Genomic DNA, 24,574 nt, shown 5'->3' with positions numbered 1-24,574 from the left:
ACCTACAGCACTTGAGGCACTTGGCCTGGAACCTGGGATATTTTGCTTTCTAAAGCATGAATAGACTTATTACTTGTATTTTGAAACTGTCCATAAATCCATTCTAAACTTGGTACTCATGATGCATTTAAAAGAACAAAAATCCAATTGTTTCTGACAACCAGAGCTATATAACCTGGAGTTACTTCTAGACAGGGCTCTTGATTGGATATGAGTCCTACCTTCCTGAAAGTCCAAGTCTCACTGTTTAGCAGCTTTGTGGTATATTCCTTCCTCTTCTAGCTTCACACTTCCTAATCCTTTAAACCTGCATCTCTTCAGAGATAACATCTGGAGTCTATTTGCATTATTTGATGCTTCAAATAATCACTGAACTTGTTTTTTTTAATATATGGTGGAGTCTTCCCCATATTTCCTGTTAAAATGTTTTTCTATTAGTAGTTACATCAGTGAGGAGCGTTAATAGGCCTTATTCATCTGGAATCCTTACATGCAACTTTTTCCAGATGTGATTCTTAGGCCTTCTCCAAAATTTTCTGTCTCCCAAAATTATGGTTTAAATTTGAACCAATTTATTTAAACATAAGAATGGATAAACTGAGTCAGACCAATAGTCCATCTAGCCCTTCTGATAGTGAGGAATGAACAGAACAAGGCAATTATTGAGTTACGCATCCTCTATCATCCAGTGCTAGCTTCTGGAGGTTGGAGGTTTATGGACACGCAGAGGATAAGGTTGCATCCCTGACCATCTTGGCTAATAGCTGTTAATGGACCTATCCTCCATGAATGTATCAAATTCTTTTTAAAACCCAGTTATACTTCTGGCTTTCACAACATCCGCTGGCAACAAGTTTCACACGTTTGTGCATTGTGTGAAGAAATACTTCCTCAAGTTTGTTTTAAACCTGCTGCCTATTAGTTTCATTAGGTGACCTGGTGTTGTGTTGTGGTGTTTGTCTTCCTTGTATTTTAAGCCCTTCCATGCAAGGAGATAGGTTGCAAACTTAGATGTAGTAATGACTGACAGTCTTTTTACACAAAACTAATCTTTGAAGAAAATCAGGTACAATTTTAAGATTAGGTGGTTGACCTAAGAAGGGATACAATGCGTCCCTATCCACTATTTCCAGATGGATACATTGAGGAATTTGTCAGCTCTATAAATTGTTCATTAGAGATTTCCTTCCTTCTGTGAGGGCTCACTTAGGCTTGTGGCCTTCAGAATGAACAAACAACTCTTATTTTGAGGTTGTTCTTCCTCTTGGTTCTGTTTTCTTGCTCTTTTAAGTTTCCCTCCTGTTCGTGGAGATTTGTTTTACAGCTGATTACATCCTAGCTGTAAATGGATCATAGAGCACCAGGTGCCCACAAAGAAAAGTAAAATCTACCTACCTATCTGTAACTTTCTTCCTCTGAAATGGACTCCTTGTGCTCCCTGAGACTCCATCCAACTTGCATTAAGTTCCAACTGGAGGGGGTATTCTCTCTTTCTTTTTTTACCTTTTAGCATTTGTGGGCCATTTGTGCAGAGAGAGATGGAGAAATCCTGGGTTTCCCTTATATTAGGATCTTCCTTTGCCATAAATCTTTATTTTCATTTGTTTTATATAATTAATAAGTAGATTCACCATCTCAAGGCAGGATACACTGATGTTTATTAATCCAAATTTATAAATTATCTTCTCAATTTGGGCTGTTGGTGAACTAGGGAGGCATTTAGTTCTCTGAGAAGCTCCACCCATCGTTACTATATTGTGCAACTAGAGAGAAGTTGTTGGTGGTTTTTTTTTTTTTTTTTTTTTTTAAAGGAAGTGTCTGTGTAGGGAAGATAAGGGAGAATTTAATTAAAGAGTTGTAATGGATCACAGAGCACTGGATACCCACTTCAGAGAAGAATAAGATGTAAAGTTCAGATACCTACCCATAATTTTTTCTTCTGAGTGCCAAAAGTAGTCTTTAACAGTAAAAGAATGTATATTGTAAATAATCTTTCAAAGACTTAATTTTTATAGAATGAGTCTAGTTTCTTTTTCCAGAAAAGTTCAATTGCTCTGAAATTATCTGAGCATGTGTAATACAGTGGCTAATGTTCTGTGTGTGTGCATACATGTGTAGCTTTTGTTTAAATCTGAAAATGGTTGTTGGGTGGTCTGGTAACTTTTTGAAGTGTAGCCTCAATTGTTAAAACTTATTATGAATTGTTTTCAGCTGGTACCCAGTTTGTGCATGTGTGTCATAGTTGAACTAACGTTAACAGTTTCTGCATTTGTATCTTCTTTGAGTGGTGTATGTATATTATGTCTGCGCAGAAACGAGGGCTGGTCTACACTGAAGCTGTAAGTTGATGTAGGTTAGCTACTTCAGTTACGCAAGTTATGTTGACTTCATTTACATAACTTAAGTCGATTTACAGCGATGTTTACACTGTGCTGTGTCGACTTAGCTTCTGCTTCTTGGGGAGGGGGAGTAGAGCCCTCGACCGGAGAGAGTTCAGCTATCTACTTAGCTTGTCTTCACCAGACCCGCTAAATGGACACCCCTGCATCAATTGCAGCTGTGTCAATTTAGCCATAAGTATAAACAAGCCCTGAGAAGTAGTTGGAAGAACAGGGGTGAAGGGAGATTATCATTTTTAATTATATGAATTGTATCCTTTAAAACAGTCTGAAAAACAAGCAGAATCTGAGGAGGCAGCAGTAGCAGTGGCAACAGCTACAACAGTGGCAGCAGCAACAACTGCAGTAGTTGTGGCTCCTAAAGTAAGCCCTAAAAGAGGAAGACCAGCAGGTAACTTCACCATAAGTCTGACTTAATTTTTTTCTCATTTAATTTTTTTAATGGAGAATGAAAGAATTTACTTCTGTCGACACCAAGTATTACAACACATTTCCTCTCTAAGGCTATGTCTACACTAGAGAGCTTACAGTGGTACAGCTGTACCAGTGCAGCTGCACTGCTGTAAGATCTCTTGTGTACCCATTCTACGCTCAAAGGAGAGCGCTCTTCCGTTGACATAACTAATCCACCCCCAATGAGCAGAGTGATGAGCTGTGTTGGTGGGAGAAGCTCTCCGTTCAACATAGCACTGTGTACACTACTGCTTATGCCAGCGTAATGTATGTCACTTGGGCGGGGGGAAGAGGTTGGAATATTCATGCCACTGAGCAACATAAGTGGTAATGTAGACTTAGCCTAATGATAAAGGTGACCTCAAAGTATAAAACAGCTTAGTTGTAGGATTGTATGCTGGATGTCCCAAATATCAAACTGTGACGTGTTCAGCATGTAAAAGTTTCAACTATTAGACTTTCTGACATGTCCTCTGAATTAATTTTTTTTATTATATTGTGATACAAATATCACCCTCACCATGCGGTTGATGTCATTACTATTGCAGAACCCTGCTTGTCTATAGAGTATATGGTAAGAGCTAGTTATTGCCATGTGGCATAGCGCTACAAAGACATGTATGTTATCACAAAGATTATAAGCCTGATACTTTAAAAAACCAGGTTGCAAAAGCATACCTGTGGGCTAAGGTTAAAAAAATAAAAGATCTGTGTTTAGTTGTGAGAGTACTACCATAAGGTATACTGAGGTGCCACTTGGAGCAGGATCTAGTCTCTATGACTCCGGAAGAAGACATGTAACAAACTAAATATCGGCCTGGAATGATTTGCCATCAGTGGAATAGTACAATTGTTTCATATCATGCGCCACTCTGAGGATAAATATACTAAAGATTGTGAAGTGCTTTGACAGCTACTGATAAAAAATGCTATATAAGAGAGAGGTATTATTATACAGGACAGCAAGCAAATGTTTCTAATATTACTGCAGATTCTTTAATATGCCTATTAATCAAAGCATGTACATTTGTGGCTGCTAGATTTATTTCACCTTTCATTTAAAGTTCACCAGGCTTTATTATGCTTGGAAAAAGCAACACTTGCATTATATCTTAAATGTTATAAATTACCAAACTGGAAAAAAAATACAAAAAACAGTATGAATGAATACTTAAGACTTGTCAGTTGCCATCAGTAAAGATGCATTTATATTAAAGGTTTTCAGAGACAAAACTGAAACAAACCAAAGATGGGGAATCAAATATAAAGGTTAGGAGATAAGGAAGAGTGATGTGCAAAAGCATCTCGGACATAGCAGGGCGCTGCATATGTAATTCTGTTCTGTATAGGTTGTTATAGAACACTCATAACCATAGTGTCTGAGCATCTTTGAGAAGTGAATTAAGCAGCATGACTCTGTCACGAGTGTGGTCTCACATTTTCTCTCCCAAAGGAGAAGTAGATGCAATGAAGTGTTTGGTTTTTTTATTTTGAATTTTTTTTATAATGTGTGTGTGTGCGTGCGTGTGTGTGTGTGTGTGCGCGCGCGCGCGCGCACAGATTGCTATATGTTAGGGAAAGCAAAGTCAAGCAAATGTGCCTTGTACTAAGATCAGACATTATTGAAATTTGTGATGGTCCTTTGTTCCTATAGGAGTTCATTCTGTGGTGTTGGGCAAGCCCTTGAGAAAGCTCTGTCTCCTTCACGACAAGCTTTATCTTTTCATTATGAAGGTGGTAATTTCTTTGTGCAGCTTTGATAAGAATGTTCCTGGAATAAAGCATTCATCTCTAAGCTCCCTACAGGTTTTCTTGTGTTCAGGTGTCCAGAAAAGAGTAAGAGAACAATTGAGGGACCGGAGGGATTTTTTTTTTTTTTTTTTTTGAGGAAGATTAAAAGCAGTGAATATTGTGAAAAGTTGGTTAACAAGTGAAAGGGAGAACAGAACTATCTATGAAATGTATGTAATATGAAAAATATTGCTAACAATTCTGCTGTTTTTGAAAATAGCAAGATGTAATGTACTGCAGTTTTTAATTTGTGAAAAGTCCTATAAGTACTGTGTAAATATACTTGTAAGTAAAAGCTCTTTAAAATTCACAATTTAATACTACTACATGAGAAAATAGTTTTTTGAGCAATTATGTACATCATATTAGCCTGTAGTGTAGACAACAGATAAGTTGCTTCTGATACTCATGTTTTCATAACGCCAGCAGATGTAAATAAGTTTTGTTTTGTTTTTTTAAAATGCAGCCATAGCTTAACTGATCTTAGAGTTTTTTTCGCATGGAAGCTAGGAAGTTATATTTGACTTTGAACTAATTTCTTAAGTCATCTGCACAATGTCTCCTAGCAAAACATACAGTTTTAGCAACTTAAAATGGATTGTAAAATGTTTAGAACACCTATATAAGAGGAGATATTATCTGTTATGTTTATACACAGAATGTAAGCAATAAAAGGAGTGAATATAAAAGCCAGATGGAATTAAATACACCCTTCTGGCCTTCTTTGGGAAACATATCTCTAGGCAATATGCAACACTGCATCCCCTGGCATTAGTGTGTCATGTGCATGTATTGTTTAGCAAGGCTGTACGCTAACTACAGTGGCATCTCAGAGCAATGTGCTCAGTGGGGGCAGTAGGCGAGCAGATTTAATCTAAAGTGGTACTGTGCACAGTATTTTCATCTTGCGCTACTTAGGATAGAAGTGCCGAGGAGGTAACGAAATTATTTAGCATATTATAAATATATGGTGAAATTAAGAAAACTGTGCACTGTGCATCTATGGGTGGATAATGGAGTTTCCTGACAGCAATCTGTACAGTATTAAATAGTCTCCCAAGCGAAGTTTTGAAAATTCCATAATATGGACATTTTGCACTACTTTGCTATTATAAAAATTCATACTCTGTAACTTAAACATATGTGAGTGCCAGAGTCTCCACAATTGCATAAGATATCTATATCTGTATAATTATAGTCACACACATTGTGAATTAATATTCGCATTAAATGTTTGACTGACAGCTCTGGCAATAGCCATGCATAAAAAGTACATGTGTAAGCCTCCCGTATTATCTGTTGTTTACAACATCCTGATGGTTCTATAGTAGTTAGCCCTGCTGATAGCCTATAATGAGGAAAATCATCTTCTATAGTGCAGGATGAGACCACCACACCCATTTCATTTATTAACCTAATCTCTGAAAAGGCCATAGGTCAGCATACCAATCCCATTAAATATCTAGCTCTCTGCTGTTGTTTTATCAATTGATGTTGCTATGAGAATAGTCTATTTTAAATAAGAAACAGGTAGAAGCTAACAGGTAGACTAACCTGATCTTTCTGTGAACATTAGCTACAGAAGCAAAGGCTCCAAAACCAAGAGGACGACCCAAATTGGTGAAACCACCTTGTCCTTCAGAAAGTGACATGTGAGTTGGATTTTAATATATAATCTCTTTACATATTGTAAATCAAATGCTAGTTTATCGAAAACAGCCATAACTGTGTCACTGAGTGCCTGAGCACTGTTTTCCGTGGGGTACTTGATATAGATGGTTGCTTGCTTTGGTAGATGAAGCAGTTACTAAAGACTTAAATCAGCTGTAAGAATGACAAGGTAGCTCAGACTCGGGCATGATAGAAAGCTCTTTTTCTCCCTAATTTGAAAAATTTCTTCAAAGAGCTTTATTTTCTGTTAAGATATAAATGTACAGACAAACTTAATACCAGATATTCATTTTTGTGATGAAGAAACAGGGAGGATCATGCAAAAAACCTGTACTAGCCTTTTACAGCTGCTTTATTAAGGTTTGTAATAAAACTCCCAGAATCTAAGAAGTGAACACCATGGAATCTAAGTGCTGTTTGAAATGTGATAGTGCTACGTACACATCCCTTTCGCCCTATATTAGGGTCATGCTAGCTCTTAACCATCCTAATAATTGAAAGAATAGTCCAACTATTTGTATATTCTAAACTTACGTAGTTGTCTTTAGAAGGTTTATAGGACATATGTGCATCTACATTAGATATATGCCTTCAATAAATGTCTTGGCATTTACTGCAAACATACATGTGCTTAGCATTGTATCTGATGCAGTGAGCTGTAGCTTACGAAAGCTTATGCTCAAATAAATTTGTTAGTCTCTAAGGTGCCACAAGTACCCCTTTTCTTTTAGCATTAAGTATGTAAGCCAGTCCATTGAAGTAATAGGTACTGCTTGCATGTTTAAAGTTAATCATGTGAGCAAGGGTTTGTAGGATTGGGTTCTAAGTCAGTTAAATTGAGAAGAGGGAGTTTGCATCTCCTGAGCCCTAAATTTACAAATACTTAAGCACATGTTTAACTTTTTATGCACATGAATAGGCTTACTGACTCCTTGCACTAACTTCAGTAGGTCTACATATATGCATACTATTAAGCACATGCTAAGTGTTTGCTGGGCCCAAGTACTGAACATTACTATTATTTGTCTCTGTGAATTCAGAGACAACAGGGGATAAACCCAAACCCTTTTGATTATGAAGATCTCCTTTAGAAAGTGGGAAATAACATATTTTTTTTGTAAAGAACTATGAAGTGACGAAGCACTCTTTCTAATAAAGCCATTTATGTAAACATTCATTTCTCCTTTGGCTATTGAGAGTACTTGGCTCCATTTAACACTCAGTATAGATAAGGATTACAAAGCCTAAGCATGGACACTGAATAAAAAACAACTAATTTTTATTACTATTTTAGTGTTCATGAGGAGGAGAAGACCAAGAAAAAAGTACCAGAAGAAAAACAACCAAAAAAACAGCTGAAAAAAGATGAGGAAGGTCAGAAGGAAGAAGACAAACCAAGGAAAGATATTGAGAAAAAGGAAGGAAAAAGAGAGACTGAACCAAAAAGGAAAAGTGCCACTAAAGTGGGTTCTACATCAGCCTCTGATTCTGAAGAGGATGGAGAAGAGCAGGAAGGTGATAAGGTAAGGTATATGTTTCTTTGATTAGTTTATATCTTGGCTATTGATTTATTTAATCTTCTAAACTGAGGGAAACATCCACTCAAAACAATGGTTTAGTGAAGATATGCCCTGAAGCTAATTCCAGGTCTTCAGTCCTGGGCATTAACAGTTGCAGTGGAGTGTTCTGACTCCCATATAGAGACATGCTAAGGAATGAGAAGTTGCAGAACTCTCTCTTCCAAAAGGCCATTTCAGTAATCCTTGGTATGAACTAATTTTTTTAAGTGGCTTTAATTTAAATCCATCCTTGGGCAAGTAGCATCTTTTAGTATGAAAAAATTCTATTTAGGCAAGTGTAATAGAACCTTGAATGCATGGGGATTTTTCTATAATTGCTTTTTGAGAGCATACGAAGGGTATTGTGAGATTTATTTTGAAAGGGAAAAAAAAGCTAGAATGCTTTGATCCTTTCAGAGTTGATTCCTTGTATGGATTTTGTGGCTCTTTTTTTTTTTTTTTTTTTTTTTTTTTTTCCCCCTGTATGTGGGATAACAGATTTGCTCCATCTAAGAGAAGAAAATGAGCGCCAGCAAACTTAAATTTATTACCATCACATACACAAGAATCCCTTACCACTCTCTTATTAGATGTAGTTCTGGGGAATTCTAGACCTTGCCCAGGTGCCCTTATCAAACAGATATAGTGATGTAGTACTGAAATTTTAACTGCTGACATTTTTTTTGATTTGTAGTAATCTAAGTATTCCTCTCTTCCCACCCAATCTCTAAACTCTGTTAAATGAAACAGAAGAAAAAAGGAGGAAGAAACTTTCAGGGTGCTCCTAGGAGAAATATACTAAAAGGCCAACATGAGCGAGATGTTGGAGAAAGAAAACGCAAGCAAGAAGAGCCGATGGAATCTGAGCCGTGAGTATATTCTTTAATATGTAGTGGTTGTGCAAGGTGATAGTAGTAGTTGAGGATAACATGAAGAGAGAGAATCTGAAGAAAAATTTCTTTAGCGATCAGTCTGAAATATCTGGTGGTGGTTTTTCCTTTTTCTAGTGATATTTTTTTCTAACTTCTATGTAAATTGAGGATATGTTACTATAAATTAATATAAGGGATCAATATAATTTCGGGGACGGTGGGAGAAAATTGGACTTCAGAGAATATAAAAAGTATTGTTAATCTTGCAATATCTCAGCCTTCCCAATATCAGGGCAGAGTCAGCAGGTTCTGTCTAGAATTATCGTGACTGACTGCTTCCTATATTCAAGTTACCTTTATGAAGAAAGAGAACTTAACTCTGATACATGTACCATGTCTTAAATCTTGAATATATGAGGCTGAAAGAGTGCTAGGGCTCATTAAATCCATGGCTGTGGAATTCTGATCAGGTTATGGAATGCATAGGGTTCCCTGGAAAACATTTCCTTCTCTGTCTGGCAGCTGGAGCCCACACCGTCAGACAGAACAAGGAAAAGGTTCTGGCTTATGCTACTCTGGCTCTGCAAAGCCAGTTGAGTGATTTCAAGAGCAATCTGCACTCAGAAGAGAAACTATCACAAAAGAACCAAGCATCAGCATGGAGAGAAGATGCTGCCAGAAACTTGGGGGGGGGTTGGGGGGGACACACTAGGAAGAAATCTGTCCTGTTCTGGAGAGCAATTCCAGGAATGGGTGAAGAAGGAATCACCAGGAGATCATGATGTCCCCATCCCCACAATTGGTGGGAGGGAGGAAGAAAGGGAGAACAAGGTAACAAAACTCTGGGAGAAAACGAGATGAGAAAACAGTCCCTCCCTTTCCACATAATGACAAAGTCTAACACATACCGGTTCCCCTCTAACCTTTCCATGCCTAGTAACAAGAATCCAGACTCTATCTTTCTCTCCTCCTCAACCACCCTTTTCTTGGCAGCCTAAACTTGTTCCATTTTGCTAGCTGCTAAATTGCAAGCATCTCCAGCTCCCAAAGATACTAAACTCTGCCCCTACCATTTCTCAACAACTAGTCTGAATGTATTGTTAATGCTTGATTCTGTGATGCACAAATTGTAATGTGTTGATTTTGGTTATTCATTTTAATATTAATGAAATAAACTCATTTTAAATATCTTTCAAGTTTGCTTTTATGCTTCTGAAGAGCTAGAAATGGTTGCATTTAAATTATTATAGGTAGGAGGAGAGCATTTGCTTCAGCCTTGAGATTCAGCATATCCTGGAATATGCAGGCCTTTATAATAGCTAGTGATTAATGTTAACACTAAACCTAGAACCAAGAAAAATTTAAAACGTGCTCTTTACTTCTGCAGTACTTTCTGCCTGCACATTGATACAGAAGGAGGTCAGTTATTCCTCACAGACTTAATAGTCTAAACAGATGGAACAGTCTTGCTTATGCATCTTAAATTTGTTCTATTATGCCTCTGTATTATTCCTTTATACTTAAAACTGTATTTTGTTCTGGGCTGCCAATGTCATGAAAGATGCTCTATGAAATTTGTTCTGTGTTCCTGTAAATCTGTGAACCTATAATTGGTTAGAATGAGAGGAACATCCAGGATATGCTTAAGGACTGATATTATTTTTAAATGGATTTTTTTGGTCAGTTTTTGATATCTGTTGTGTCAGCTGCATCAAAAATATACTAAAAATGCATTGCAGAAAATGTGGTCCCTCTGCATGTTAGGATTTGCCAAACGTAAAATAAGACTTTGTATATATGTAGAAGTAGTACCAACTATAACACAGTCTAAAGCAGTGGTGGACAACCTGCGGCCCGTGGGCTGCACACGGCCTGTCAGGGTAATCTGCTGGCAGGCTGCAAGACAATTTGTTTACATTGACTGACTGTCCACAGGCACAGCTGCCCACAGCTTCCAGTGATCGCGGTTTGCCTTGCCTGGCCAATGGAAGTTGCAGGAAGCAGCCCAGGCCTCAGGGACATGCTGGTTTCTGCTTCCCGCAGCTCCCATTGGCTGGGAGTGGCGAAATTTGGCCACTCGGAGCTGTGGGTGGCCATGCCTGTGGACGGTCAATGTAAACAAACTGTCTCGGGGCCTGCCAGCGGATTACCCTGACAGGCCACATGCGGCCCATGGGCCACAGGTTGCCCACCACTGGTCTAAAGACTTGATAAACAAGGATTTATAGTGGTACCTGAACCATGTAGTTGAGCGTTTAAAACTTCTATTTTGTTCCAAAATAAGATACTGAGATTTTGTAATGTCTTCTATCCTCCTCCTGTGACTGGAGGGTGGCCATGCCATTATCCTGAAATATTTACCTTTTGTCCTTGTTTTCATTTTATTGTATTGTATTTTCACTCATCCTAAGGGAAAGAGCCATGAGATTTGTAAAAATACTGTAAGGGGGGGAGGGGTTAAATTCTTTACACTTCTGTGCTTATTAAGGTGTTTCAATGTGATTAATACATAATATGGCCATTTGTATTAGGGCACTTAAGGTGTTTCTGTAGATTTCTCTCCTCCACTGCTGACTCTTTGGGGGGGGCAGGGTTTGTGTGTGGTGGTTTTTTGAGGTGGGGGGAAGGTGCCATATGATAGGAACTGTTAGAATTCCCTACCCCTATTACTGTGTGTAGCTGGGGTAGAACCAAGTGCCACTTTTAAAGTCTGATGTGAGCCATTAAAGTGTTCTTGAAGTCATAAAATATTCTGTTGTGTGAATCTTTCATACTGTGCATTTTTCTTTTTAACTTTCACATGCGACAAAAGCACAGAGAATAAAATTTATAAATCTGTATGATTCCTTGTGACTTGATTAATTTGTTTATCCTTCCTTTAATCATTTGCTATGTGTAAAGGCCAATTGCTATTGAAACCAATTTGTTAATCTGGGAGATTCTGATATCCATGCTGTTAAATTAATCATAATCTACTTCATTATTGCAGATCAGTGTTTGTCCTTTTCTTGTGCTAAATTTTGAGTTACTGCCTTAGTCATGAAACAGCATATCTCATTTAAAAAAGTTGAAATTACAGACTTTAAAAGAAGACAAACGTTGTAAAATGTCTAACATTTTTAATAGGCAGAGTAAAGAGGAAAACAAGAAACCAGAAGTAAAGAAGATGGAGAAGAAGCGAGGTTAGTTTAATGAAGCTATACAGAATATTTTTAGTCTCTTTAATTTTAAATAAAACATATCTATAAATTGAAACTTCGTTAGTGAGGGGTTTCTGGATCAAAACAATCCAAGATATTTGGGCTGAGACTCTGCTTCTTGCAAGTACTTTAGGCAATGCATTTTTGTTCCAAGTCTTTTGCTGCCTCCCATGTGCTTCTCTGCCTTCAGCAGTGCAAACGAAGCCACTCTCCAGTACTCCTGGTTTATCCATTGTCATTCCATTTTTAAAGCTGTTTATGTGGGTAACAGGGAGTTACCCATCTCTTGGGAGAACTGTCTGATTCTCTGCACCTTGAACAGGACTGCTCAGGAAGTTTCTGTACTCCATTTGTTTTTTCTCTTCTGCCCCATCATAGTAGAGCAGGTGACAAGTTGTTTCAATCTTTAAGACGACATACTCAGGAGCCCTATCACAACTAGTCGCAGACATTTTTTGCCAAAGGAAGGGGCTTGGCTCTGGACAGCTTACTGGGGCCTCCACATCCTTGTACACTAACCCATACTCCTCTAGGGATACCTTTGCAAGGAAGGTCATTCCTTTTCATTCCTCAGGGCTCAGCAAAGTTGGCTGTCCTCACAGAAAAGAAATTATTGGGGGCCAGTCCAAATATCTCCCCTCCCACCTTAGTAAAATTCTTTAATATTTGCTACCTCCTGATTTGTCTAAGATTAGAGAAGGGCTCAGAATCCATAATGGAAAACTAGTCGCTTTATTTCCTTTCTGGAATTGGTCCCCTGCACTTGTTCTCTTCTACACCTCCACCCCCATGAGAAGCCTTTCAATACCATACAGTAATCCCTTCAGGATCCCTTAATACAGATGAGTGAGGCTTTACTGTTTTAAAGGTCTTCTTTTAACAAAAATAATGTGTTTCAAGACCACTTCAGAAGTATTGGTTTGAGCGTGGTGATGATGCAGAGACTAAGACAAATCTGAGATTTCTCTAGTATTTTATAGGAAGCTGTTTTGTCCAAATGTGTCTGAATATAAATGTATACATATAAAACCAAAGACTGTAGAACATACTTACAGGAAGGGGGGCTCTCTCCTGGGAAACGGTGACTCTGAAAAAGATTTGGGGGTCATGGTGGATAATCGGCTGAACAGGAGCTCAAAACGCAGTGCTGTGGCCAAAAGGGCTAATGTGACCCTCTGATGCATAAACATGAATCTTAAGTAAAAGTAAAGAGTTACTTTACTTCTGTGTTTGGCACTGGTGTGACCGCTGTTTGAATAGTAGGTCAAGTTCTGGTGTCCGCAATTTAAGAAGGATGTTGATAAGTTGAAGAGGGTTTGGAGAAGAGCCAGAAGAATAGTTAAAGGATTGGAAAACATGCCTTATTGTGATAGACTCAAGGAGCTCAATCTATTTAGCTTAACAAAGAGAAGGTTAAGAGGTACCTTGATTAGTTTATAAGTACCTACATGGGGAACAAATACTTAATAATGGGCTCTTCAGTCTAGCAGAGAAAGGTATAACAGATCCAATGTTTGGAAGTTGAAGCTAGACAATTCAGACTGGAAATAAGGTGTAAATTTGTAATGGTGAGAGTAATGAACTGTTGTAACAACTCACCAAGGGTAGTATTGGATTCTCCATCACTAGCAATTTTTTAAAATCATAATTAGTTGTTCTAAAATCTATGCTCTAGAAATTATTTTTTGGAAGTTCTGTGGCCTGTGTATATAGAAGATCAGATGATCACAGTTGCCACTTCTGGCCTGGGAATCTATGAAATGGGGGAGATGGGAGTCCTAGAAAAGTGAGAGAGAGAACAAATTTTCCATTTGTCTGTAGTATATCCAAAACACAAACCATTTACTAAGTGAAGAAAGTACAGATGATAGTTCAGCACGTATGAATTAGTCAAAGAACCAACCCCTTTGTTTCATTTTATCACTAATAAACTTTTCATGGCTTGCCATTTATTTGACAAATTTGAGCTACTATTCTAAGTGACAGGTTACTCCCGAGTTCCTAGAAGCACCGACTGTTGCAGGAGGAGGGTCTGGCCACCTCTTTTCCGCCACTCTGTAGGGCCCAGGCACCTTATTTAAAGGCTGTTAAAATACTTATCTTATTATCCGGACTTGTTTTGCCTGGGTTAACAACTATATTGTATTTCCAAGTTGACAGTTGGACATAGGTGTGGAAAATTGTTGTAATGTGTAACCACCTGATACACTAATGGTTTTGATCAAAATAGAGTACTTTATGGTTAACTGATATGGCTGCTTATCTGTACATACGTTTTTTTCTTCATTCAATCAGCAATTCATGTTCGTAGAAATCTTGTTCTGAAAGATATCCTGCGTTAATAGATTTGATAGTCACTACATCATTCAAATATAATTATTTTTAATCTTTAGAAACATCAATGGATTCTCGGCTTCAAAGGATACATGCAGAAATTAAAAATTCGCTCAAAATTGACAATCTTGTAAGTATGTTGTGTTACTAACAGGTGTATATGTACAGTGCAGTCAGCTAAAATGTTTTGGAATGCTCTGAAAGATTGTTGCATTTAAAGGTATGCCATCAGATAAACTTGCATCTTAAATAAAGAAACTTTGACTTTAAGATTAATACTAATAGATTTTTCAAACTGAATTCTAAAATTCTAACTTACTTTTCAATATTTTATCTAAATTCTTAAAATATGCACTTCACTTACCTTGTACAAAGAAACCTAGCCTGTTTTCACATTTTTCTATTATCTGTCCATTTCTAGACCACTTTCTGGAACTAGTGCACTGTGAAGTTGTACAGGATAATGCTGTGAAATTTGGGTTGCACAGCATGCAAGGGGATGTTTAAATCCTACTGTCACCAACTTGCAAGCTCATAAATTGAGACAGACAGGGGGAGGTGGGTGAAAACCATAAAAAAAAAAAAAAAATTAATTACTACTACATCCTTTTATCCTATCACCAGAGGTAGGGTTCTCATGCAAGAATATATCTTGATGTGTCCAAAGTGGCACTAAGGTCCACTGCTTACTCTCTTTCTTGAAGCAATCAGTCCATTGCATTCTCAGCTTTCCTCATGGTCTCTCCACTACCTCCATCTCCTGCCATACTATCTTCCCAGGTGCAGGTGCTCTTCATTCATCCTTTATATGTATTTGAACCAGTGATTTTTGTCAGCCACATTAGACTTTGACATTTTCTGTCCTATTTCTTTCCTTCCAAAATCTGGCCCTTTGTGTAACTTCCTTTGACTTCTTGTGACTGATGCAGAAGGTTGCTTCCCCACTGCCTTCTCACTAGACACTGTCTTTGCACCTTCTGTTGTCACTATATATTCCAGCAGCGGGGTGGGGGAGAGAAGGAAGAATGCAGTTGAGCTAGAGAGTGGGCATGTTGGTTTGGGGTCCTTTCTTCTCTGTCCTTTCCTCATTGCTCCTCATAGCACTATCTGGAGAATTAAGGGAAAGGGTAGGAGAGCTGGTGTTGCCTCTGGTCCAGTGCCTGCTCCTCATTGCTCTATCTGCCCCATGTGAACAATCTGCAGTAGTGGGCAACCTGTGGCCTGCGGGCCGCACACGGCCTGTCAGGATAATCCACTGGTGGGCCGCCAGACAGTTTGTTTACATTTGCATGACCACCTGCAGCTCCCAGTGGCCGAGGTTCGCCATTCCCAGCCAATGGGAGCTGCGGGAAGTGGTGCGGGCAGCAGGGACGTGCTGGCTGCTGCTTTCTGCAGCTCCCATTGGCCACGGAGGGCGAACTGTAGCCACTGGGAGCTGTGGGTGGCCGTGCAAATGTAAACAAACTGTCTGGCGGCCCACCAGCGGATTACCCTGACAGGCTGCAGGTTGCCCACCACTGACTTGCAGTCTGGAGAATCTGACTCCGCAGTGACCACTGCAGTGGCCTCTGCTAGTGGTAGTCTGAGTTGCAGTACAGCATTTGCAGCTCAGTCTGCCAACACTGGTATCTAGTGCTTGAAGCCACAAATGCAGCATGAATTTCAGCTCAATCAGAAATCTTGGGCTGCCAGAATTTTTTTTGCAAGAGAAGTAAAAATAGTCTTAAATCACAAGATTTGTGAAAATATCTCAAGAATTGGCAACCATGAAATCCAAATAAATGGTGGTGCTTCAAGTGCTTGCGTATGTCCATTACAGAGTAGGTGTGTGCATGTCCCCCACACTGATGCTGGAGCACTTTCCTTAGTGGTACGTGTATGGGTGGCCACCCACTTCTTAGCTCCTTGTGCTCCATACTAGGGCAGGAAGGGCATAGCTGTCCTGCCCCTCCTTCAGTTCATTCTTACCGTCCATGGACAGTAGTTGGACCATCTTGTTCCCAGTGAACAAACTTACTGCTGCTTGGTCACTTATCTAATGCTACTCTTATTTTCCCCATCATTTGATTTTTCTTTATTCAAATTTTGTTTTAGTTTGAATTTTTTTTCAATCCACCATGTCTTCAGGCCTCACCCAGTGCTGGGTAAGCCTATGCCAAGATCCCCAGATCTTGGCACTTTGCTCAGGTTGTCGGAAGCCCATTTCTAACGGAGACCCTCATTAACAGTATATCAAGTACTTAGGCAAAATCTGCTTGAGAGATAGTTGCACCATTTGTTGCAATTTCAAGACCAAGATAAAAACGCTGAGGAAAGAATTCTTTCATTATATCCTAATGGAGGTGGCACTTAGCCTGGCATCAAAACCACCCTACCCCCAAGGGAAGCTGTTCCATGATTCCTTCCCAGAGCACTCCCCAAGCTGTGTCTATACATGGGGGCCACATGAGGTCCCCATCACTGGGACTTGTCTTCCTCTAGGCTGAGGACTTGAGTGTTTCCTGCCTCAGAAACAAAAATAAGTTGGCATCAGGTTCCTCAAAGATCGGGAATTGGAATTCCTTCAGAGAAGGCTGGTCCAGTACAGATGGTAGAGTGCACCCTCTGACTCTCTGCTCCCTGGTACCGGCTCATGCAGCGGGACTTGAACCATTGACTCTGGTGCCCTCCCTGAGCCATTGAAATGGGCTGTTTCTTTGGCTGAGAAAGATCCGACTTCTCTGATCACAGTGGGACAACCCCCCATGTCGGTACCAACAATGTCTAAAGCTTATGGCAAAGCAAGGGACTTAGGTTTATCGTTGCCATTACGTTAGGGTGGGGACTGTTGGCCAGTGTCAGTGCAGGTGCTGATGTTGTCTTCATCAGGACTCTCTATTTTGTACCCATTGGCTACAAGCCAGGTGCCACCCTCTTCAACCTCATCAGTACCGGTAACAGCTCCTCCATGACGCATGTTACTGTGGCTAGGAAGACATCCATGCTGCCTCCGGCACTGCATTCATGACATAGGTCTAGATCACCTTAAGAGAATGGCAGTTTCTCTTGGCATTCAGATGGAATTAATGTAGGGGAACATCCACAAGCGAGCTGACATTCTACATCGCACCCTTGTGCGAAAGGTACCCCTGCCTATAAATGATGCTGTTACACTGCTCTGTAAAACAAGGTGTCAAATCCCTTCCAAATGAATGGAACATAAATATCAGGTTCTGTCCCAGGGTTTTGAGCAGTTTTATTTACACCCTATGCCAAACTCACTAGTAGTGGCTGTGGTGAATGAAAGGGGTCATCAAGGCTGGGCTAAAGCTTCCCCTAAAGAAGGTGATGCTGATAATCTTGACCTTTTTGGTAGAAAGATTTATTCTATAGTGAATTTACAGCTCCACACTGCCAGTCTCCAGGCATTGTTGTCAAGGTAAAAGTATTCCAACTGGGGGGGAGACTGTTTGCGAACCAACTGCTGGGAGGTTCTAGGAAACCTTTCCTTTCTGAGCCCAAACATCTACACTGCAATTCAACAGCCCCTTTAGTCTGAGTCTGAGTCAGCTGCCGTGAGCCAGCTGCAGGTTCTTAATTGCAGTGTAGACATACCCAATATGATCCCTCACACCTGTCTGCACCTCAGAGTGCTACATGCATGGCTCAGATCAGTATATATCCCTCACATTCACCACTTGGACAAGTGTATGTGCATCCTGGATGGGGTTTTGTCACCTCTGAACTGGTGGGTAAGTCAAGACAAAATCTGTAGGGGAGTTTCCTTTGCTCCACCTCTCCCCTCTATGACTCTGGTAATGGAAGCTTCAACCATGGTCTGGCGAACACTTCTGGGCAATCTTTAGGCCCAAGGATTGCGGGCTGCCCACAAGGCCCAGGTTACATATAAATATTCTCGAATTGCAAACGTTTTTTGTGCATGTCGGTGATTCCTGCCTCATATTCAGGGGAAAAACTTTCCCAAGTGCTAACTGACAGCATCACAGCAGTGTTTTATGTAAACAAACAAGGAGATGCCAGGTCAGACAGCCTCTGTCAGGAAGCTGTCAAGTTGCAGAATATCTGGATTTGGAACTTGATCATTCTGACGGCATCTTACTTGCCATGGGTTCAGAACAGCTTGGCAGAACACCTACACCAATCCTGCAGTTTAGACCATGCATATGCGTTAGTCTCTCAACACAACCATTCTATCTTCAGTATGCCACATAGAGGGTCTTTCATTAGTCAGTCTCTTTCCCCAATTCTGTTACAGTGTGGGCCGTAGCCCCAGGTTAACTTCAGACATATTTCTATTCCCATGGGAGAAGGCACTCTATATCCATATCCACCAATTCCCCCTGATTCCCAGGGTCATTCTCAAGCTAAAGCAAGATCATGGCAGACTAATACTTAAAAGTTCCAGCCTGGCCAAGCCTGGGGCAACCATTGTATTCCAGCCTTCACAGGCTTTCCACTTGAGAGCCCTGGCTGTTACCAATAACCAGAGACCTGATCGCACAGAACCATGGCCAGGTACTTTACCCAGATCCTCAGATGCTTTACCTCATAGCATGTTACATCAGTGGTTAAATGCACAGGAGGGTCTCTGTCAGCAGCAGTTCAGAATGTCCTCCTTCATAATAGGAAACCTTCCACAAGAGTTGCTTACCTGAATAAGTGGAAATGTTCTTCAGCTGGTTGGCCTCAGGTAATGTGCTGCCTGTTTAGGCAAAGATGCACTCAATCCTAGACTACCTCTTGTATCTTAAGGAGTAACATCTGTTGCCCAGCTCCATTAGAGTGTATCTGGCCATCATCTCAACATGTTACTTTTAGATTATTGGTAAGACGGTTTTCATTCACACTATCATGACCAAGTTCCTGAAAGGCCTAACTAGATTTTCAGTCTGTCAGGGATCTGCACCAACTTGAGATTTGAATTTAGTGGTGTTGGTTCTAATGGATCATCCTTTCAAGCCTTTAGTGTCATGCTCATTTATATGCGTTCCAGTGAAAGTGGCTTTCTTATTGGCCCTCATCCCCACTAGGCGAGCGAGAGAGCTGAATGCGGTAGTCACAGATCTGCCTTATGCAGTTTTTTACAAAAAAAGGTTCAGCTTAAGCCAGACTGCCATGCTGATAAGGACAAGCGAAGGCACTCCACACCCTAGATGTTTGTTGAGCTTCAGATTTTTATCTGAACAGGACAGAGCATTTTAGATTTCTTCACAGCTTTTTGTTTCATTTGCAGAGCAAATCAGTTACAACACAGACACTCTCAAAATGGATCAGCAGCCTCATTGCTATGTATTATACTGCCAAAGGTGTAGCACCTCTAGACAAGCTGACAGCATGCTCAACCAGAGTGCTTTCCGTCTCAGCAACATTTTGTGGTGCATGTCCCTATTTTGGACATATGGAAGGCACTGATGTGGTCTTCCATTCATACATTAACCAGACATACAGTTGCCCACTGCATCATGGGAGGATGCAAATGTAGGAAAAGCGGTTCTGTGGTCTATCTTCTGATGAGACTCCAAACCCCATAACCAGCTTGGGAGTCACCTACAGTGTAATGGACATATACAAGCACTCGAAGAAAAATGGTTACACACCTTCTTGTAACTGTTCAAGATTGCATATGTCCATTACATGATCTGTACGTTGCATCATCATACATTGCATATGTCCATTACATGATCTTCCCTTCTTCCCTGATGGAGTCTATCATTGGCTTCCTTGCAAAGGAACTGAAGGAAGGGCAGGGCAGCTGCACCCGCATTCTGTGCAGGAGAAGCCAGGAGGTGGGCCAAGCTGCACCCATGGTACTGTTAGGAAAACTCACAGCACAAGTATGCTGGACACACACATGGTCTACAGTTGTAATGGACATATGCAACACATCTCGAAGAACAACAGTTACAAGAAGGTAAGTAACTATTTTTAATTGAAATTGAGATAATATCAGTGGAAGTATTTTAATTATTTTTAGGTTTATAAAAAAATATGTCCAGTTCTACAAAAATCTAAGTCTTTGGTTTATTCTGCAGACGATTGGCTTGACTCCAAATCAATAAAAATATTCAGCATTTTCAGAGACTTTTTATTATTGAGTTAAACTTGAACTGGCTTTTTTCTTAACCTTATTTGTGGCAATGTTCTTATCAGGACAATGAAAGTTGATTGCAGAGTAATAATCTAACTGATCATGTTTATTGTTAAGCAAACATGGGGAAATATAGTGTATTGTGCAGAGACAATAGTCCTGACTTTTTCCCTCCCAGCTAGAGCTGGACAGAAGTTTTTGGATAAATAGCTTATTTGCCAAAAAATGCAGTTTCGACTGACCAAAACTATTTGCAGTTTTGATGTGAATTTGCTGAATATTTTTGGCACACACTATTTTGGGGGGAGCTTAGGTGCTAGTCACAAAATGGCTAGAGAATGCGGTGGTCACCCACATTGCAGGAGAGTGCCCTAGCCTGTGGGCTATTCTGGTGTGGCTCTCTCAATCTGTTGAAGCTGTTTGATCATATAGTTAATTGGAGCAGGGACATGAACTTGGGTGTTCCTCCTGTCTGAGTGCCCAAACCAGCAGGCTATAAATTCATTCTCTTCTTCTTTCTCTCCCTTCCTCCCTCCCTTGCTCCATTGACTATTCAAGTAATTCATACAAAGTGGAGTGGTTTCAACAGAGAGAGATTAAGAAAGATCCACCCAAGACTATCCTATAGCCCTAATAGGTTTGGACACTCACCTGGGAGGTGAATCCCTTCTCCATAGCAGGGAGTAGCCCGTAATAGACTTTTCACCCTCAGCACAGGTGCTAAATGTCTGCATTAAGATGCAGAATATTATCAATGAGTTATGCTGGCAGATGGATCTTGTTAGTTCTAACCCAGATATAAAATGTTGGAGTGTCTCTCTGAGGAAAAGGAAACAGAGCTGACACAGGAATCCTGCGGGGAAGCTTTACTACAAGCTGAACTTGGGGAGAAATTTAGGTCAAAATTTTCATACTTAGGCATTGAAGTATTGAATTCATGGAAGCAACAGGAGGTATATGGTGAAGTTTTGTTTTTAGTACTTCTAACTTTTTTTCTTAAGTTCTATTTGAGACACAAACTGCTTTGTGTTGAAACAAGTGGTTAAGTTTGAGTTAGACTTTACTATATGTTCTTTACTATGAACGTATGAAGTACTCTCTTTGGTGGGAAAAGTTTGGAATTTAGTTTGTGTCAAACATTAATTTTCTCATTTGTACTTTTTTTTTTTTTTTGAGTATACAAAGTTAAGGAGTTTGCATTTATGTACATTGTTATAAATTCCAATCTACTGATAAGATTTTGTAACTAATATTCTATGTGTATATATATTCTAGTACTGAGGATAAGTAACATCAGAAACCAAGCTTATACATTTTAAACAAAAAATAAAAAGCTAAAGTTAAGTTCAAGTTGACGCTTGAAATTGGCTTCTTGTTTAACAGGATGTGAATAGATGTATTGAGGCCCTAGATGAGCTTTCTTCGCTTCAGGTCACAATGCAACAAGCTCAAAAGCATACAGAGATGATCTTGACACTAAAGAAAGTAAGGTTTGCAACTTCATCCTAAGCAGCATAATATATTGCATCTTTATCCTAAAAGTATAATGTATTGTTTGTCCTTTTGAGTGATCATTTAAGCGGATTCACTTCATTGGACCTTGCGAAAGTTCCTGTTTTTGTTTCTTTAGAAGTCTGATTATAGTTAGTGGGTTAAGCATTTTAATTGCACTTAGTTTAATGTGAAGGATGAGCAAATATTTGTTTAAAAATATTTAAATATAGGATGTGCACAAGTATGTTACATCTTACGCATGTATCTTCAGATACGGAAGTTCAAAGTTAGCCAGGTTATCATGGAGAAATCCACTATGCTGTACAACAAGTTCAAGACCATGTTTCTGGTTGGGGAAGGAGATTCTGTCCTCTCACAAGTGCTGAATAAATCACTTGCTGAGCAAAAACAGCATGAGGAAGCAAATAAAACCAAAGAGCAGTGGAAGAAAGGACAAAACAAGAAAATGGAAAAGGAGAAAGAGCAAACAGGTATGTGGTGGTGTCCTCAAACTTCCTCTTAGACAGCTTAACTAAATAACCCAGACAATCAACTGGTACATGGAAATAGTTTCTATTTTCCATAAACCATGTTGATTGGCATTAATTAATATTTCCTTTCTTTAATTCTTATCAATCAAGTCCCATATTAATCCATTAGCCCAGGATTGCTGACAGATCTATAATTAGCCAGGTCATCCCATTTACCCTTTTTTTTTAATTTTGACACAGTAGATTTCTTCCAGTCCTCTGGAACTTCCCTAGTATTCCAACACTTACTGAAAATCTACATTAGCTCCTCAGCCAGCGCTTTCAAAACTCTTGGATGCAGGTATCTGGACCTGCTGAATTAAAAATGTCTAGCTTTAATAGCTTCTATTTAATGTTCTCCTAAGTTACTAGTGAAATGGAAAGTATTTCATCATCATGATGATGTGATTACATCATCTGGCTCTTTCCCAAATACAGAACAGTAATATTTATTGCACGCTTCTACTTTTTCTGCATTATTATGGACAATTCTGCCATTTCCATCTAGTAATGGGCCAGTGTTATTGTTAGAATTTGTTTTGTTCCTAATATATTTGAAATATTCCTTATTTTCTTTAAATTTGCTGGGTATAGATAGATTTTTCTACCATTCCTAACTTCTGATTTATATTCCATACTATTAACTACCCCTTTCTTCCATGTGGAGTGGGAGGGTAGGTGAGTGGTGTGTGGAAAATTTGCTTTCACTTTCTCTCTAAGCCATGTTGTTTTTAAACTTGATATTGGGATTGTTGCTTTTTGAGCATGTAGTAAATGTTCTTCGGCAGTTCCCAGTTATTATTCACATTTTACCATTTTAAATTCTTTCTCCCAACTAATTTGGCTCATAATTGTTTTCAGCTTTGAGCCATTGACCATTTTTTAAAGCACAAATTATGTTTACTACTAGTTTGGACTTTATTCTGGGCACACACAAAAAAGTATGATCAAGTCATGATAACTTGTACCTAAGCCACCACTAATTTTTAGTTGTGTGATCAATTTTTTATCCCTCAAAATAAGATCTAATACAGAATTCCCCCATGTCGGATTCAACACTTTTTTGACTAGGAAACTACTATGTAAAATACAGTAAAAGCTGTGGTGTTCGGCACTTTATCAACTAGAAAGCTCTATTAACCGGCATTTCTGATCTCCCAATACAAATCTTCAGTCTAATAACTGGGACTAACATACTGCCCAGGGGGATTGCACATTCTGCATTCTACTTTTATGCAAAAGGGGAAGAAGACAAGTAAGCAAGCTGATATCAGGAATTTATTCAAAAAGGCGGTTTCCAGGGTGTCATAGGGTCATTTGTGTCATGTTGTCATCCGTCCCGTTCTTCCCCCTCCTCCCCCCCCGTCCCCAGTTCAGTAATACCAACTAGGTTGATACTGTCCACTTAGTCAAATTGCGGCAAAACTTTTGGAACAGATATCTATCTTCCTCATTAGTAGCTACTTTCAATACTACTTGACCCAGTGACAGGTGGTACTTAACATTCTCACTGTTTAGGCCACCAATCATAATAATGAACACTAAAGGAGTACTTGGTTTCTTTATCATGCTTACCTTTTTATTTCTGCTTTCTCATAATTTCCAGCAAAATACTGGAGCAACAGACTATTTAGAGGATTCTCAGGCTGACACAATTTAATAATATTTGAAACTTCATCAGTAAATCAGCATCATACTCTTCTTCCTCACTGCAGCCTCTCCACATACCTGTCCCTCCTGTAGAAACTGTCCTCCCTTTCAAGTGGAGAGGGAGCCTACTGCAATTCCATAATAAAAATAGTTGTCCTTGGTATCTCCAGTTTAGCCAAAACCAATAAGATTGTTCTCTTCAAATTGTTCTCTTGATATTTCCAACATAACTTTTGTAAACCTATTACTTCTGAACTTAGAGACTTTTCCAAACCTCCTTGAGTTTCTGTTTGGGAATGTGTGTTGTGAAGTACAAGAACAAAGATTACCATGAAAGCAATAGTTTTCAGCAATAATTTATATACTGTGATACAGCATGGCCAGAGGGCAGCAGGAGAGTGTTAGAAGGGAGCCTTATTCCCTGTAGAGGGAAGAAAGGTTGCTATAGATTAATTTAAAGCACCTGAAGCCAGTCACCTGATAAAACCCCCCTGCTTCAATCAGACAAGGAAAGGAGTTGAAGCAGAGTGGAT

The 24,574-nt window shown here is 39.4% G+C and overlaps 1 protein-coding gene across 7 annotated transcripts in view; it reads left to right on the top strand.

Moving 5' to 3' along the window:
• PSIP1 (PC4 and SFRS1 interacting protein 1) overlaps positions 1-24,574 on the top strand; it is a 57,224-nt gene that overhangs the window by 24,460 nt on the left and 8,190 nt on the right. For 5 of the 7 annotated variants that reach the window (XM_038402114.2, XM_038402115.2, XM_038402111.2 and 2 more), the window contains exons 8-15: positions 2,667-2,790; positions 6,220-6,295; positions 7,609-7,837; positions 8,624-8,742; positions 11,872-11,927; positions 14,339-14,409; positions 21,751-21,852; positions 22,133-22,352. In XM_038402114.2, the coding sequence (XP_038258042.1) occupies positions 2,667-2,790; positions 6,220-6,295; positions 7,609-7,837; positions 8,624-8,742; positions 11,872-11,927; positions 14,339-14,409; positions 21,751-21,852; positions 22,133-22,352 (997 nt within the window). Of the gene's footprint in view, positions 1-2,666; positions 2,791-6,219; positions 6,296-7,608; positions 7,838-8,623; positions 8,743-9,267; positions 11,928-14,338; positions 14,410-21,750; positions 21,853-22,132; positions 22,353-24,574 lie in introns of those variants that run through there. The other 2 variants (XM_038402117.2, XM_038402118.2) reach the window with 2 other exon arrangements.

This window comes from Dermochelys coriacea, chromosome 5 (genome assembly GCF_009764565.3).
Source record: "Dermochelys coriacea isolate rDerCor1 chromosome 5, rDerCor1.pri.v4, whole genome shotgun sequence".
Lineage (NCBI taxonomy): Eukaryota > Metazoa > Chordata > Testudines > Dermochelyidae > Dermochelys > Dermochelys coriacea.
This window is presented reverse-complemented; position numbering and strand designations above follow the sequence as displayed.